The sequence below is a fragment of the Tiliqua scincoides genome, chromosome 3 (genome assembly GCF_035046505.1).
Source record: "Tiliqua scincoides isolate rTilSci1 chromosome 3, rTilSci1.hap2, whole genome shotgun sequence".
NCBI lineage: Eukaryota > Metazoa > Chordata > Lepidosauria > Squamata > Scincidae > Tiliqua > Tiliqua scincoides.
In genome coordinates this window covers 133,981,812-133,998,812 of record NC_089823.1, presented here as the reverse complement: position 1 = coordinate 133,998,812, position 17,001 = coordinate 133,981,812, and the positions used below count along the sequence as shown (strand labels likewise).

At 42.6% G+C, this 17,001-nt stretch overlaps 1 protein-coding gene across 18 annotated transcripts in view; it reads left to right on the top strand.

Annotated features, from left to right (window-relative positions):
• The window catches only part of CAMK2G (calcium/calmodulin dependent protein kinase II gamma), a 202,528-nt gene that overhangs the window by 161,776 nt on the left and 23,751 nt on the right, over positions 1-17,001 (top strand). For 6 of the 18 annotated variants that reach the window (XM_066619028.1, XM_066619033.1, XM_066619017.1 and 3 more), the window contains 4 exons: positions 4,761-4,793; positions 13,038-13,106; positions 14,488-14,532; positions 15,040-15,088. In XM_066619028.1, coding sequence (XP_066475125.1) covers positions 4,761-4,793; positions 13,038-13,106; positions 14,488-14,532; positions 15,040-15,088 — 196 coding nt within the window. The remainder of the gene's footprint in view (positions 1-4,760; positions 4,794-13,037; positions 13,107-14,487; positions 14,533-15,039; positions 15,089-17,001) is intronic. The other 12 variants (XM_066619029.1, XM_066619023.1, XM_066619018.1 and 9 more) reach the window with 2 other exon arrangements.

Here is a 17,001-nt window from a genome sequence, read left to right as displayed (position 1 = left end):
TCAGAAATTAGATCTTGGACGTTTAATATTGGATGTTTGGGCAGATGGCAAAGGGGCTAAACAATGAATCAGGAAGTCACTTGGTTTGAATCAGGAAGTCACTTGGTTTGCACCTCTGCCGTTAGGCAACCTTAGGCAAACTAGTTATTCTGTCTCAACCTCAGCTTCCCATCTGTTGTGTACGGATAATACTGTCCTGACAGGGTTGTTGTAAAGATTATAATATGATTTTTTTTACCTTGACAGCATGTTGTTGCAGTATAAGATGTTATGTTAATTTCTGTCTGTCCCTGAACTAGACAGTGGAGGAAATAGCAGTGCTTGTTGGACTGAATTGCTTCAGCTCAAGCTATGTCCTCTGAACCAAAAACTCTGCCCTTAAATCCTAGAAGCATGGGGATATGGCTGTGATTGCTGCAGTCACTAAATGTACTTAAGAACCACACGCCCAGAATGTGTAATTGATGTTTTCATGTTTTTTATCATTATTCTTTAAGTCTGTACAGTGGGCCCTCAATATCCATGGGGATTGGTTCCATGACTCCCCATGGATGCCAAAATCTGCAGATAATAAAATTCATAGGAGGTGCCACAAGAACTCACATGGGGGCTGTGCACACTCTGGAGGTTGCACTGGCCTCCTAGTTTCTTCAGAAGACCTCTTGGATATGACTGGAAGCCACTTCTGGTTGCATCCGGGAGGCCTTCTGAGGCCTGGGAAGGCTTGTGTCCCACTCCACGGGCCTCCTCCAGCCTCAGAACACCTCCCAGACATGGTGGGCTTCCAGGTTGAATCCAGGAGGCTCTGAGGCCCTCTGAGCCACAGGCTTGGCATCCACAGATGCCAAGACCACGCGGATAAGGAGAGTTAACTGTGTTTTTAAAATTGCTTTTAATGGTTTTTATTTATATGTTTTAATGGTTGTATTTTTATTTTATGCTTGCAATTTGTGCAATAATAAATACAGTACATGACCTGTTGTGTCATTTATAAGGCTGTTTCTCGAGGGTCATGTCATTACCCCTAGTTCTTTGACATGGAAAAAAAAACAGGCTTTAACTCTGTGTTTTGATGGAAGTTTATATATTCAGTTTTAAGAGAGTGAGTGGATACTGACTGGATACCCAAGCCAAAATTTTGGCTGGATAATCATATGAACACGTGAAGTACCCTAATTCTGAATCAGACCATGGGTTCATCTTGCTAGCCCAGTAGACACTGCAGATATTGACTGGTAGCTGCTCTCCAGGATTTCAGTCAGAGGTCTTACCAAGCCCTCCTTAAAAAAGGGGAATTGAGCTTAGGCCTTTCTGCATGAAAGCATGTGCTCTATCACTGAGCTACAGCCCCTCCCATGTCAATACGCTTCGGAGTTTTTCTACTCTGCCCTTTTTTTCTTAGCCTTCTTTCCCCAGGTTTGTTTTTCTTAGTCTATTGCAACCTGGTAAGCTTGAACAGGAGCTTCCATGTCTCTTAGCAACCCTGCTTCCTGGAACTCCTTCCTAGTCCTTAGCCTTTTCCACAGAATTCCTCCTGTCCTTGGACCTCTGTAAGTTTTAATTAGTCAGGCAATCATCTATTTCCCTCAGAAAAGTCAGACTGCAAACATCCTGACAGCTTTGTTCCCCAAGTAATTGAAATGTTTGTGAGCATTTCACATCAACTTAGCCAGTTGGTATTAGTGACTTTACTACCACAAGCACAATATTTGTTTGTATTACACTGACATAATTTAAATGAGATTATTTATTTTTCATATGCTTAATTTCATTTTCTGAGTACATGGGTGAAAATTGCAAGGATCGGTGTGGGATCAAGGCCTTAATAGGGAATAACTATTATGATTTCATGAGCTGTAGCCTTTTGTATTGTATGCACCTGTGATATTGCCAACCAACCACTGCTGGCTTGTAGCTGTCAGTCCATTTATTCTGCTTTGCCTTAATTTCTTGGGAGGACATTTGCTTGGGGGGGGGGCTGCTTTAAAGACTGCAGTTGTGGTTCTAAGGACCCTTTCAACCTTTTGATGGCTACTTTTTCATCTTGACAATAAACTTACAGTTTTGAAAAACCTTCTCCATCATGAAGCAGTAGCTCAAGACAGAAGTACCAGATTGTCTGTGGGTAAAGGCTGGGTAGAGAACAAGAGTACATTTCAGCTGTTACACTGGGCAGCAAATTTTTACAAAGGCCATGCCCCCAGGTTTAAATTTGTCATTTCTTATAGAGTTTGAGGTGCTGAACATGAATATGACAAAGAAAATTGAAAATTGGTTATGGTTTGTGAGAGACCTGCAATAGACAGTTCCATAGGCTTATACTTGTTAAGGTTCCCTTCTCTCCCACCACCTATGTATGCAATGTATTGTGTATCTCCTAAATTAGATCCAATTGACGCATTTCGTTGTCATCTTCTTGTTCAGCACATGGAAATTAGTAAAGATTATCAATTTTCATTTCAGAGACAGATTGGGCATTGTACAATGTTATTTGACTTCTGTCCTGCTTCTGTACCATATGGATGGATGATGATGTGCAAGCCATGTTGCTTTTATTTCTTGGTTGAATAGTTTTAAATTCCAGTATTTCCCATGCTCAACAAAATAATGCAAGACATTCAGTTAGTTGAATGAAAGCATTTCTGTCCCATCTCATCTGTGTTCAAAATGACTCATAATGCCACTTATAATACATAGAACTAGATAATTCTATAATCCATAGAAACTAGTTAAAAAATTAATTAGAAAGAATACCCCTGAACATAAAATGATTGAAGCATTTTACAGCAGGAGTAAATCAGACTGGTTGTTCAAGCCCCTGTCTTCCAGCCATGTCTTGCAGCATGTGTCAAAAAGCTACCAATGATGTGCTTTGTTGGATGACTCCTGGGATTCTCTTCTGCTTTGGTGATCGAGGTTTGCTCTTGCCTCATCCAATTGGAACACATGAAGCAGGGGATTCAATGTAGACTTTAATTGGCAGGAATGTCACAAGTGGGAAGTTTCAAAGGTATGAAGTTCTTTCAAGGTTAGAATGAACTCCTTGAATTGAATACAGCTGATTGCCAGCAAGCCTAGCTTGTTTTAAATGATTTGGATTATGCCCCCACTTGCCCATATTCTCAAGAGATTGCACTCCTCTGCATTCATTGAAGTTTCTAAGCCATCTTCAAGGACACAGCCACATATTAAGTGCATCACTTAGTCAAGCTGAGAGTTTACAAAGCCATGAATAGGAGTGACAAATGCCCTTTTAAGAAGGAGTTCAGTCTCTGTATTAGATGTAGCTGATAGAAGACTCTCTTGGCCACAGTTGCTATCAGTGACTCCCAGTACAGAGCTGGATCTGGGAACATTCTTAAGCTGGGAACCTGCTTCAGTGAATGACCGCATCATCCCCAGCTAAAGATGCCCTTCCGAAAGTGCCAATAAACATCATCTCTGTCTTACCAGGGTTCAGCTTGTTCAACTTCATGTATTTAACAAGAAAAAGGCAGACAAGAAACAGATGATAAAATGACTCAAAATACAGTTGCTAGGCTTTTATGTGCGCTAGAAATAATGCTATATATAAAACAAACAAGCCGTGGCTTCTTCCTGTAGGCACAGAAGACAATGCACAAAGGAAGGGAAATGAGGGGAGACACAGATGTGCTTCAGACAGAAAAATGCCAGAGTACCTGGGAACTGTCCCACACGTTATAAGACCAGTTCTGTGTTCCTCTTCTGATATGTTTCATTCTTTCCCTGGATTGTCTCACAAAATGCCATGCTCATAAACTCACCAATTGAAGCCTTCATCTTGAATTTTTGCCTTCTGATACCCGTTTTCCTTCAACACCTTGCTCTTTTCATCCATACGTTTCCCATTCACTGAGCATATCTACCTTTTTCTTTTCACTCTATTGGTGCACACCTTGTTCTTGGTCCCATCTTCTATGTGTGTGAAAGTGTCTTTCATTCATGTCCTCTTTTTATCTGCAAGCTTCCAGGGCTGTCTGATGTAGGAGAACAAAATGTGTCAATGGGTTCTCATTATGTGGATTAAAAATAGAAAGTGGGGTTACTCTGGCTCATGCTGAGAGCTGTTGGTAGGAAAAGAGTACTGAATGGCTATCTCCCTCTGGAAGATCTCAAGCATACTCTTTATGGACTTGAAATTTCAGCCAACACACTTACTTGTCATTGCAGTCTCATTCCCAGTCATTGCAGTCACATTCACAGTCTACTTCCCACACGATAAGGTACATTTGCCACTTCTACAAGGAATGGCAAACTCTTAAATATCTGTCAAGGAATCTGGAATAGAAAGACCCATGTCCTGTAGATTGAAGGTTGAATCCCTAGTGCCCGTTGTTCATTTCCATCATCTTCAATCAGATGGTTGTGAAGTATGATGCCTTTTTGATGGGATATGTGTGTGGCTCATAAGTATTTGCAGACCAGGATTTGTCACTCTTTTCCTATATTTGGGATATTTTGAGAACAAAATGTTGGCTAGATTCAGTCTCTCCCATGTCATGCTGGCTGCGTTTTTTACCCTCTCCCTGAATGATTTTGAATGTTGTCTTTCCAGATTTCTGCCTCTGGTTTATGATCATTGGCTTTCATGAGCCCGAATGTGTGTGGCATCTTGTTCCTTTCCTAGGGGAACATGGTTGGCAGTGAGTTCTCTGCTGACACACAAGTGCCAACATTTTCTCTGCTTCTCTTCTCATCTCTTCTTTCCTTCTCTTTCCTCCTCTCAATGGTGTGCCCAGAAAAGGAAGTCAAGCTCCAGCGTGCATTTGATGGTGAGCACCTCCCATAAGCTGCCTGTGACCCTGTGCAATCACCATTCTCATGCCATGCACGTTCAGCTTGTGCTCATTACCCTACATAGCATGTCTGGGCAAGGGGTGGGTGGGTAGGATGGGGAGACATCTTGTACTTGAAAAGGTCCATGTCCTCATGAAAAAAATTGTTTGGTAGATGAGGCTATTAGCAACAGTCTTGTTTGACTCCAATAATTTCATTACTTGTATATTCAGCTTTGGATAGTGAACGAACTGAGAAACAGTATCTGAAAAACTGAATCAATTGTGTGCATAGTCTTCACCTGGCCGAGAAGGTGCATTCTCTGTGCATTTGTATGGACATGGGATCTTTGAATATTCCATTTCAGAAGTGCTGAAATGAACCCAGGACTTTGCCTTGAACTGTGCTAGTGCTGTTATCCTTGATGGTGACAGCCCTTTTTCTAATGTCCTGGATGAATAGTGTGTAGTGTGGGCACAGCACCATTGTGTGACTCACAGCTGCCATTAACATCTTCCCCTTTGGATTTTCATCCCAGGTTCTTGGGATCTAAAATTGCTTTTTTGTCCTTTCTTCTCCCTCCACGCCTCCCACCATCAAATTCCAAGAGAATGTGATTGGCATTAATGCCAACATTAAATGGCATTAATAAAATACCTGGTGATGCTTCCCATCTATTCCCTCTTCATGTTAATGTGTATTTTCCCTGGAATGTGTTGGAGTAAGACTATCATTGTTCCCTCTAATACCGACTGGATGTTTTGGAAGTGAAATAGGGCCACCCAAAAATGAGAGAATGGTTTTTACATACTTGGAGAACTCCCTCAATATGGAGAAATATATTCATTTGTACATGAAAAGAGATTTCTTGAAAACTCCGAATACTCTAACAAGATTCTCAGTGATTTTCCAAGATGTGTGAAATGTTGATGGTTACAAGAAGCGAAAAAGAAGGTGAGGGGATGAATTTGGTCTGTTCGAACACTTAATTTTTAGCATGTACTGTCTTCCAAGTGGAGATTAGGGTTGGGAGGGAATGCATGTTTTCTAAACTTGCCACCCAGTGGTATGTGGAGAAGTTTCAGAAAGGAGCAAAGGAAGGAGGATACCTTTTTACTTTTTCTCATTGTCCAGAAGCCCCTCTTTCTCCACCTACTCTCACACACGCTACACGCAAATGTTGAAATTCAGGTCTGGCAGTCATGCCAAAAACTGAGCACTATGTAGCTGTGAGGAAAAGCTTCAGGAAGGTAGGAAAGAAAAAAGCTGTCATTCCACCCCTTGCTAACCCTCCACTCCATCTGTTAAACTTGAGCAGCCCTATAAAACTCTTCTTCCTAGCTTACTGGAACTCTTTAGAGGAACAGTTTGGTTGAGAGCTGCAGGGACACTGCAGTATTTTGTTGCGGGGGCCTACTTGTACAGTCAAGTGTCAGGACAGAAGAAAATCTCCTTTTCAAGTTGCTTGTGATGCAAAAGTCCTTCCTTCAGGCAAAATGCCAGTGAAGTAAACATTCTTCCCCATCTTCCATAGGGCTTTCTAAATTTTTCAGAATAGTTTCTTTCCTTTGGTCAGGAAGCTGGGTCAAAGAGTGACTCCTTCAAGGTTATGGAGTAACACTATACTCCCATCTCCAGGCAGGTATTTTCTTCTAGGCCAGGCTAGTGCCTGAAGATGTGACAAGTCTAGTGACTGTGCCGTGAGTAGCACCACCCACATACATAATAAGGCAGAGTGGTTACAGTATCATAACCTGCTTTGGACCCCGCAGATGGTCTCCAACCACCTAGTCAGGAAGGCCCTTTCTTTGTTAGCAAGTGCAAGTCACTCAGGTGTCTCCACCCCCCCTCCCAAAATTTCCCTGATTCAGTGAAAATGCATCCCCCTCCAACCTTTCTTAAGTGGGAGCAATATCTTGTCATAAGAGGACAGGCTAGAATGTATGGGAGAAGGCGATTCCTCAGATAGTCTGAACTGGTGAAGAGCTTTAAAGGTCAATACCAGCACCTTGAATTGGGACAGGAACTGAATGGGCAGCCAGTGTAGTTGTTGAAGTATTGATTCAACAGAGTCCAACCACCTAACCCCTGTAACCACTTGGGCCACCACATTCTGCACTAAATTCCGAACTGTCTTTGAGGGAAGCCCCACATGGAGCTTGTTAAAATAAGCCAGTTTTGAAGTTGCTAATGGATAGACCAGGTCCAATTTGCTCAAGTACGATCGGTTTAGATCAAGTTCAGCTCAAGTTTAGATTGCCTTCTGAAAATGATAATGAACAGGATGTCATGGTAAGAAATTTTACTTTTTTCCAATAAAGTGCCAGAAGGTCTTATTGACATAACAGTAATGAAGAAACAACACAAGATTTCAGTTTGCTGTTTGAAAAGTCTTTTCATGTTTCCCCTCTTAAACCCTATTCCAAACCAAGAAACATATCGCTGATGTGGTATTAAAGTTTGTGTAGAATGGACTGTTTCCTTCTTGCAAGCCCCTCAGTGATATATGCTAGTCAGCTTTGTCCATGCTGACTAGATAGCAACTTTAGTGTAAAGGCTTGTTTTCTTTTGTGGGCCCTCTCTCTGTGTATGTGTGTTCTGTCCTTCATACTTTCTAGTTTAGAATGAAATTGCTACATAGGTTTGGCATCATTGTCTGGTGTTTAACTCAATTACGTACTTAGAGAGGAAAACCACTTTCCCTGTTGAGCTGCCCCATATTTCTTTTTGATTTAATTTTAGTTGTGGTGAAGTCACCACAATGTAAATTGCCATTTTTGCAGGGTGAACACTTTTGTTGAATATACCATCACATAGTGAGAATTGATGTTTACTGGTATAAGAGTTCAGAGTATTAAAGATAACCTTTAACATGGGTCTCTTTCATGTTAAATAGCAGAGGTCCAAAAAAAAAAAAAAATTAGGCATGCTTGGTATGTCATTAGGACCAAAAAAAGATGATCTTACAAACACCAGAGTCATGTATTAGTGTGAACATGAAGCCTCTTTTCATGAAGTCTTCCCCTCTCTCAGCAAGAATGAGAAAAACAAAAATGTTTGCTGCCTAGTTATACGTGTTTTCAGGAAAGGGATATGTCGCCATTAGTGTGCTCATTTATCTTTGATGGCAAAAATACAGGAATATGTTTTTATGCCTCCATTTTTTGTTGCCATCCTAGATGCAATGTGAAATGTCAGGCCTAGCTTAAATATATGTTCCAGACTGCTTTATACTTCCTATGGCTGTCTTCTGTCATCAAGCATTTAATTTTGCTTCTCAGGTAGACCCAGCATACTATGGAAACATTCTAATAGATTTTCACATTTATTTTGACTCTCTTCCTCATGCTCAAATTGCCATGTTAATTAACTTTGGTCTCCATTGAAACACTTCAGTTGGTTTCCAAAACTCACCACATGTACAAGGTCATCCATAAAATTTTAACTGAAAGACTTGTTCTATCAACTGAAGGCTACGATTCTGTCCTTGGTCCAAACACAGCTTCTACTGCTTAGCTTTGTACTTCCTGTGCAATCCGATTTGTCAGCCAGTTATTCTTACCTGGATCTAAATAAGGTGGTAGAAGTTACTGTGTCTTTAGGAATCAGTGTAGAATCTGGTTGTTAGTTACTGACATCCCAGAATTGGGTTTGAGTGTGGGAGGCATGTTCTTGTAAACCAGATCATCTTGTAACCTGTAGCACCCTGATGAAGTCTAGATGCAAATACACTTCAGATAATCTCCCAGCTGCATGGAAGCCGCGGGCAACCCAATCTTATGCCTCCTGGCACTCACTGGAGCTGCGGCACCCAAGTGGCTACTGCTGTATCCAGAGGGTGCCAGAAAGCTGCTGGGAGGAGTCTCCTTGGGTGAAGGGGACTTTCATCCCCTTCCCCTGGGAAAAGCCCCAAGCCTAGCAAGGGGGCTTCTCAGTTTGCCAGTGCAGATTTGAGAGACTCTGTGTTGGGCTTTTCAGCCTGATACAGAGTTCAGAATATAGCAGAGCAGAGCTCCGGCTGTCCCACCCACCTCCTGCCCTGCCATCATTCCACCCTCCCAGAGGCCACACTGCTGTCCAGCAGTTTTACTTACTGCCGGCAGCAGCGTGTCCACGTCTTGCCAGTGCTGGGCCGGGTGCTTTACGGCATGTTTATGGCACCCAGTGCTGGTGCTAGGACTCAGTGCCACTGCTGGATGGGTTCAGGATTGGGCCCTTGAAACTAGCAGCTCCTGCGTGACTAGGAGAAGCCTAAATGACTCAGCCACATAGACAAGGCCGATCATGGGGATCTTTGTCACAGAATCGGTGCTGTGATTCTGTCCAGCTTTCAATATGGTTGAAACATTTTGGACCTTGTTCCAACCATAGTGGAGCTGTTCAAATGACTGGCTCCCATGTATGTGGGAGACTGTCTAGTTCTCTCTTAACATGGTAAACTTGTGTGGCCATACCAAGAAATCTTTATGTTTAAAAACGAACACACATGGGGGATTTTTTTGCATGGAGGGGCATCATGTGAAGCCCCATCTGTGATTGCGTAGTCATAGATCTCCCTGAGAAGTAGGTCTAGAGGACACTATTGGGTATTGAAGTAGAGTGGTATGGTTTCCCACACATATTCTGAATGTGAGATCTGTCAGTGTGCGCACTGCATGGCTCTTGCCTTGTGTCAGATACAAACTCTGTGTCAAGTATAGGTATTGTTCACCTCATAAAACTAATCTCAGAAGCCTTTTTGCTGGAAGTATGCATGGGTAGAGGTGTTTGTTTTCCAGGAGTAAGATAGAATTCAGGAGATAGATAGTAAGCCTGGGACTTACTGAACACAATGGGCTTACTTCTGAGTAAAAGAAATAACACTGTTTTCAAACACCTCTATCCATGGGTGATTTTCTGTTAGCGTGTATGCTAAGTTCATGCAGATCAGTCTAAGACCTAGTAATAAGGAAAAGAAATGGGGGAAAACTAGCTTGCTAAGTTGGCATGTGGGTTTAGGATAAGCAAAGCCACTGGTCTCATATTACCCAAGCAGTAGCTCTGTCATTGTTTAGACCAGGGGTGTCCAAACATTTTCTCTCTGACACTGTGTCAGGGGCCAGGGAAAAAAATTAATTTACATTTCAAATTTGAATAAATTTACATAAATGAATATATTTGAGATGGAACTTATATAAATGAATGAAGGTCTTCCAGTAGCTCAAGACCTATAAAAGGCCTTGTACAAAGCAAGGCTAGCCTTTCCTTTGCTGCCACTCTGTATCACAGATGTGAAACAGCAAGTAGTGGAGAGAGCCTTTGTCCCACAGCTCAGGCAAGAGGTCGTATGCCTCAGTCCTCACGCTGAGAGCAGTTGTGTTGGGCCAGCATGGGCTCTAGCAAGTCTCTGGAGGGCCAGATGCTCATTGGAGACTGGAGGCTTCCCACGGGCAGGATTGGGAGCCCCTGAGGGCCGTAAGTGGCCCCCAGGCCAGGATTTGGGTACCCCTGGTTTAGACAATAGGCGTATACATTTCTTTAGAAAATGTATGTACAAAATTCAGCTTTGAATCCTACAAATGTGCAGGCATGTACAGGTGCATGTAAAAGTAAGCTATATGAAAAGCAGGTGCTGATAACTGAAAATTATGAAGGCTTTCCTGGTAAGTGGCAGAAACACAGAAGGCGTTGGTCGAGTACCTGCATTCTATTCTATTCTTTGTGCTTATCCCAGTTGCCTCTTAGCAAATAATTATCACCCAAGCCTGAAAATTAGCCAGTAAAGGTTAGATAAGAGAAGCATAAGCAAATGGAGGGAACACAGTTGGCTTTTTTGCTCTCTCCATGTCCTCATGGAGAGCCTTCAGAATTCTCAAAGATCAGAAGCTGGCTTCTGTAGCCACACTCTGACTCAGTTCAATATGTGCTGCATGCAGCCATGATCTGTCTCAATTCAATATTCCATCCCATGTGTTTTTGCTATCTTTGTGTTGGAATGCCACCTTGTTTTGTAAGATAAAGTTCATGTCCTAAGTTATAATGGTGAGTTATAAAAATAACCCATTTTTAAGACTTCTGTAGTGATCTGGCTCTTTTAGGCTATTCACTGCATGGCAAATCTCAGGTGTTCATCATGTGGAAGTACCTTAACAATTTTGATACTTGCATGCTGTTAGTAAATATGGCCCAAGTATAGATCTAGTAGGACATTATTCTAGAACCTGTTTCATTCAGAGGAGTGAAGTTAACATTCATGGTGCCTGCTGAAGGCAGGAAGTGACATCATTAAGCCGATGATGTCCAGAAATAAGCACTTAGTTTTCACATAGAAACACATTAGCTGCAAATGACAGAAGAGAAAATGTGCAAATCATATTTCCAAGATGTGAGAGATCCCAGTTATCACACTGGGAGAACCCAATTATAACAGGGGCCAGAAAAATTGCTTCCGAGGGCTGTATTTGGCCTGCATGCCTCAAGTTTGACACCATTGTTCTCAAATACAAGACTTTAAGGCTTCCATGTAGGTTCCATTCATTCACAGACACCACCAGCCACTTTTCAGTGGGTGTGCTTAAAGTCTGAACATGTTTCAGATGCAGTGCCTCTTACTGCTTCCCAGACTTGTGTGGTGGCAGTTTATACAGTTTCTGTTCAGTTTGTAGCTGTTATTCCCATCTACCCAAAACCTTGACATCTAACAGTGTGAATACCATACTGGTAGGTGAGAGAACGTATGTGAGAATGAGGATCAAAGATAGATGTTTGTGGGATCAATCTCATGGGTCTTACTTGCATAATCAGCACTCCAGTGGAGAACTACCCAGGTTTGTTTCTCTCACGTGCACACAGTGTAAGATCACACTATGCCAAAGTGTCTCCCATTTTACTGGTGTAAAAGTACAAGGGACCCTTCTGTGTCACATAACTGCTCTCAAATAAACAGCAAACTCTCTCACCATGCTAGAAAGCTGGTCCCTAGCACTTTTGATGTAGATTATTATCCTGTCCCTTCGTATGGCATAATTTGCTTATCAGCTGCTCTTCAAGGTGATCCTTAACACTTTTTAAAAATATCTGAGAAATGCACCATTGGCCCCTGTTGCTGCAATGAAACAGTGCAATTTTGCAAACTTCTGCAGCAGATTAGTGAGCACCTGCATAAGGAATTACTAAACATGTAATGAGGGATTTTGCCATCAGCGAAAATGGACTGTGGCTGGGATACTTGCTGGTACAGTTTAATATGGGATTTCTGTACAATTGTTTCTAGCTCTGTATTTTATAGAGAAGAAGATGTCTCATGTTTTCATTTATTTGTAACATTTTCCCCTTCTTTCCAACAAGAGATCAGTGTTGTTCCCAGGCAGTCTTCCATTGAGACTGCTAGGACAGCTCTGCTTAGCTTCAGCAAGAGAGCTGCGTTGTGTCCCTTCAGATCATGCTCTGAATGCAATGCAACTTGAACTGTGAACATACAAGTTCCTCTGAGATTTCCAGATGCCTTCTTTGTGAAGGCTACTGGCTAAATCAGATCCAGCTCAGTGCTAATCCCACAGTACCTGTGAACTTGCAAGGGAGGAGCCCACATTCAGTTTCATTGGCCCTGCTGGAATCCAGCTATGTTAGGAATGTGGAAGCTGGAGTCCAATCTTGTGTTTTGTAAGAAGCAGCATGTTCCTAATGGAAGGGAAAGGATTTCAAGTATGTATTTTTAGTACATCAGACTTGTGTGACAATGACTGTGTATACCCAACATTAGAAATCTAAACTGGCCTGTGGGTAGGTCATGAGATGCATTGTTTTTCTCCTAGCCACTGGGAAATTAGCATGAGTATCTTTCTTCATTCTTCTCCAGCCTCAAGATTTCTGAATACGGCCAAACATCAGCTTGTTCCATCCAACATGGCTGCCCTTCATCATGCCTTCCCTTCTCTGCCACTTCCTGGCTACTGTAGCATTCCAAATTAAGCTACCAGTTTCCCCTTAGTTTCCTGTTGATTCACTTTTGGACCCACCTCATTTCCCATCTCCTTCCTCTTCTGCCAATCCTGTTTAATTTTCCATGTGTATTTGAATATCTGTCTGTCATGGAAGATGGTGAATCTGGCAGCACCCCTCTTCCTCTCGCCTTCCCCTACAGATGATTTTGGGAAGGGACTGGGCAAATATGTGGAATTACAGCGCAAAGAATGTAATGCTTTTATGACTGTTGCCCAGAAGGGCGGGGGGAAACTAAACCATCTGTTTTTCTGTCTCAGCCACAGAGCAACAACAAAGCCAGTGTAGTAAGCCCAGCAAAAGAAACACCCCCAGTGCAGATGTCCATGGTATCTTTCCCAACCATTTATTTGTCCTTGTTTGATTTTTACTTTTGATTCCTGCCCTTGCCCAGAATGCTGCTTGTGCTGCTCTGTGTTTTGGCTTAGTTATGTCTGCATTCCCTTGTCCCAGGATTTTTTCTCAGCCCCCTTGCAAGTAAGAGGTGCCTAGTGCAATGGTGTTTAAATGAGGGGCCTGCAGCTTGTCCAGAAAGCTCTCTTGATCAGTATGCCTCAAGGAGACTGCAGTGGCATGATCAACATTGGGTGGTCTCCAAAGAATGAATGGGGGGTGGATTGCTTCTTTTGGTTGAGTTCCCCTGGGATTCCTGCTGGTTCCCACTAACACTCTTGCAGAATGAAGGCCATTCGCTCTTGCAGGCCACACATTCCTTGACAGCTCAGCCAAAATACCCTCTCGCTGATCATCCTTAAAAACCAGGCCATAGCCTTGTGGGTGACAGAGATGGATGAATGCTTAAGAATTGGGACAATAATTTTTAAGCAGTCCTTTGCAGAGCCTAGGGTGGGAGTGAAACTGGACAGGTGCCAGCCCCCTCCATGATAACCTAGGAATGAGTGTAGGGGCTTAGTAGGGGCTCTTAGAGACTGGATAGTTGCTTTTCATTCTGTGTAATGCTTCATAGAGGTTTTCTGTTCCCCCTGGGACATTTCATAATTTGAATCCCACTACCATTACACCCCATTGTGCCCTGGCTTTTTAAACTGCTGCCATTTTTTGACACTCAGCAGATCCCCTTCTCTTTTTGATGATTCAGTTTGGATCAAATGTGGGACTTTGCAAGTTCTTTGCCTGTGCAGTTGTTTGCTATGGTGGGGTGCTTTGGCTGCTTTTTTTTTTTTTTTTAATAGGAAGAGTGTGAATATCCCTCTAGAGAGAGAGAAATCACACCCCAAAAACTCTGCTGGGAGAAAACATGGAGACACTGCCCTGCCTCTGATCTCTTTATTTTAGCCAAAATGCCAATGAGGGCTTCTTAAAATAAATGAGCAACATCCTTCTTGCTCAAGACTTGCTTGTCAAAGTTTAGTCTCGGGCTGCTTTGTGAGCACAATTGGAAACCTTGTTGTTTCCAATTCAGAATTGGAACAGAATTCTGAATTCACAGAATTCACAAAGTAAATTGGGATATCGAGAGGCATGTTTGGCTTTGCCTACTTGTGAGTGTATCTATTCTGATTTTTTCTCTTTCAAAATGCTGAGTAGGCCTGCAAGGGGGTATGTTGTGTGTACTCACACCATCCTAAGGTTAGAGGTGTTTGTGTTTTGTTCTTGTTTGTCATTTTGCTCTCCCAACAGACACTGCACAGAGAGAGAAAAGCTTACGAGATGGAATCTGATTCTTTATTTCTGTCCTCTTTCAATTAGGAACCTCAAACCACTGTTGTCCACAATGCTAATGATGGCATTAAGGTAAGAGAAGGTCCATGTAGGGTCCTTGCCCCAAAGTTCACTTTCCCCCTCCCCTTGGCCCTACTGGAGTGTATGCACATGAGCAATTCATGTGCAGACCATTGTGGGACACGGCATGCAGCACTGGCAGTGCATGAAATGGAACACGTACGGAACATGAATTCAATGTTCCGTCTCTGATTGTACAGAACTTGCTGGATTTTTTCCAGCAAAATTTCACCTTCATTAAAGAGGTGCATGTGTATGTGTGATTACTTCGAGCACACCTGTACATTAAGGGAGATGTGGTGCTGATACTGCACAGGGCAACCCCACCAATGAATACAGGAAGCTGGACTAGAAGGGCCTTTGGGCTGATTCCATGAGGTGGTTCTTACGTTGTTATCTGTCTTAGGGGCTGTTCTCTTTCTTGAATTTTCCTTTTTCCAGTTTCCCCCACTTTCTGCCTTCATTGAACACATAGTGCTAATCTTCTGTGTATGATGATGATTTATTTCTGCCTTGCAGGGTTCCACAGAGAGTTGCAATACCACCACTGAAGATGAGGATCTGAAGGGTAGGTGCCTTGGCAATAAGTATACAAGAAGTTTCTGACTCACTGGCAAAGGCAGAGCAGTTTTCTATGCCAGGGTCCTTCATCTATTGACATGGATAGTCTGTGCTTTTCCTCAGTTGCAGGGATGGGGGAGTAAATGGTATAGGTTGCTATATGAAAATGGCTAGCTTCTGGATTTAACAAGCCAGGCATGGACTTCTGCCTTGTGTTTTTCCTAATTTTTTCAGTCTTGCTAAAGGTCCAGAATTTACCACTTGGGAATCGAACAAATCTCAGAGGTTACAGGGGGAACAAAATAGCTCTATTCATACTCTTTGCACAACTGTAAACATTTGATTTTTGTCAAACTATTCTTAGTTCAATCTGTTAAAGTGGGAAAAGTCAGCTTGCAGTGCCTTTAGTATAATATCAGTTGTGTGAATTGGGCCCCAATGTAGATGGCTTACTCTTTGGTGTAGGTGGGTATAGAAAGGGAGATTTTTGTCATTAAGGGAGAACATTCGATGTAAGTGTGATCTTTGCCAGGGAAATCATCTTGTATCCAAACCTCTTGGGAACTGTACACCTGTAGGCTTCAAAATGGAAAACCATGAATTAGGCTGATATCACCTTCCTAGCTTGACTGCAGCTTTAAGCTTAGCAGGCAGAAGAGGGATGTTCACAAAGGAATTTCCCTCATTTATATCACTTGGGAGTATCTCTTCACAGCAGGAATGATGGGGTTGGACCGCAAGCCTCTATCCCTTGCAGGAAATAGAATTCAGAGTCATCCCCTTCCCCATCATTTTTAAAGCACTTTGCCAACGCTGCTACCCCATCCATCTTCCCTGAGGTTTGGAGATTTTGTCCTTGAAGGAGAGCAGATAGAGTAGCAGCCAGCAGAGCTGGAGAGGAGAGGGTCCTGTTCACGGGGTTATATTTGTCCTAGTTCCGTTCACATAATCAAGCATCCATGCTATGAATGCTTGCCCCATCCTTAGGCATAAGTGTCATCTGTAAAAGTGCTATGAAAATTGTGCTCATTGTGGAACTTTTGCTTTGTTAAGGACCTTGCAGGAGCAGTCCTATAAATGGTCTGCCTGAAGGACCAGAGGGGAGTATGTGGTCTAGGGTCATGTAAATGTTTATTTTCTAAAGTATGGCAGTCCAAGTGATGGAGTTAGGCTGTTCAAGCAACAGATAGTTGCTTAGAATAAGAAATTGAGCCTGAAGCAGTTGTTATAGTTCAAGTGTTCCCTTGTTGACTGCAGATCTCCTGGTCCAGTTGGAATGAGGAGCTGCAGTACCCTCTCTAATGATTTTCTCAGTGGTTGCAGCACAGCAGAGACTGGGCCAATAACTCCCTTTTTCTCCAAGCTGTCATGATGGTGCAGGGAATAAGGGGCCTGGGCCCTGCTACTATACACCCTTGTCTAGTCTAGTTTGTAAAGTTTCTGCTAGTTTCTCAGCACAATTTTAACTGCACCAATGGTGCTGTTACTCAGTTGGAGCCATTACTGTGAGAGGGAGGGATTACAAAAAGTAATAATCATCAGTAACTGCTGTGCCCAGGATAAATCCAGCCCTAGCAAGTTATCATCTGCCCCCCCCCCATTCCATTTGCTGATCATAAGGGAAGCAAGAGATGTGGATATGCAATCTCTCTGAATTGGATGTGGCAGTAAGCCATTCTGGAGGAAGTGGAACAGGTATTTGGGCCTGTCATCTCAACTCCTTTGTTTGATTTACCTTCCAGCAAGATTAGTTGCTGACCAGAGAAAAATAAGTTGCTGTTGCAGACCCAGTGCCTGAGAGAATTGGGCTAAAAAAAGGTGGAATATAACATAACAATGGACACTTGTTAAGAGCATTTAGCAGTTTTGCATACTTGCAAAAATGCACACCCTTTATCAATGTGCCTGTTTTGAAATGGG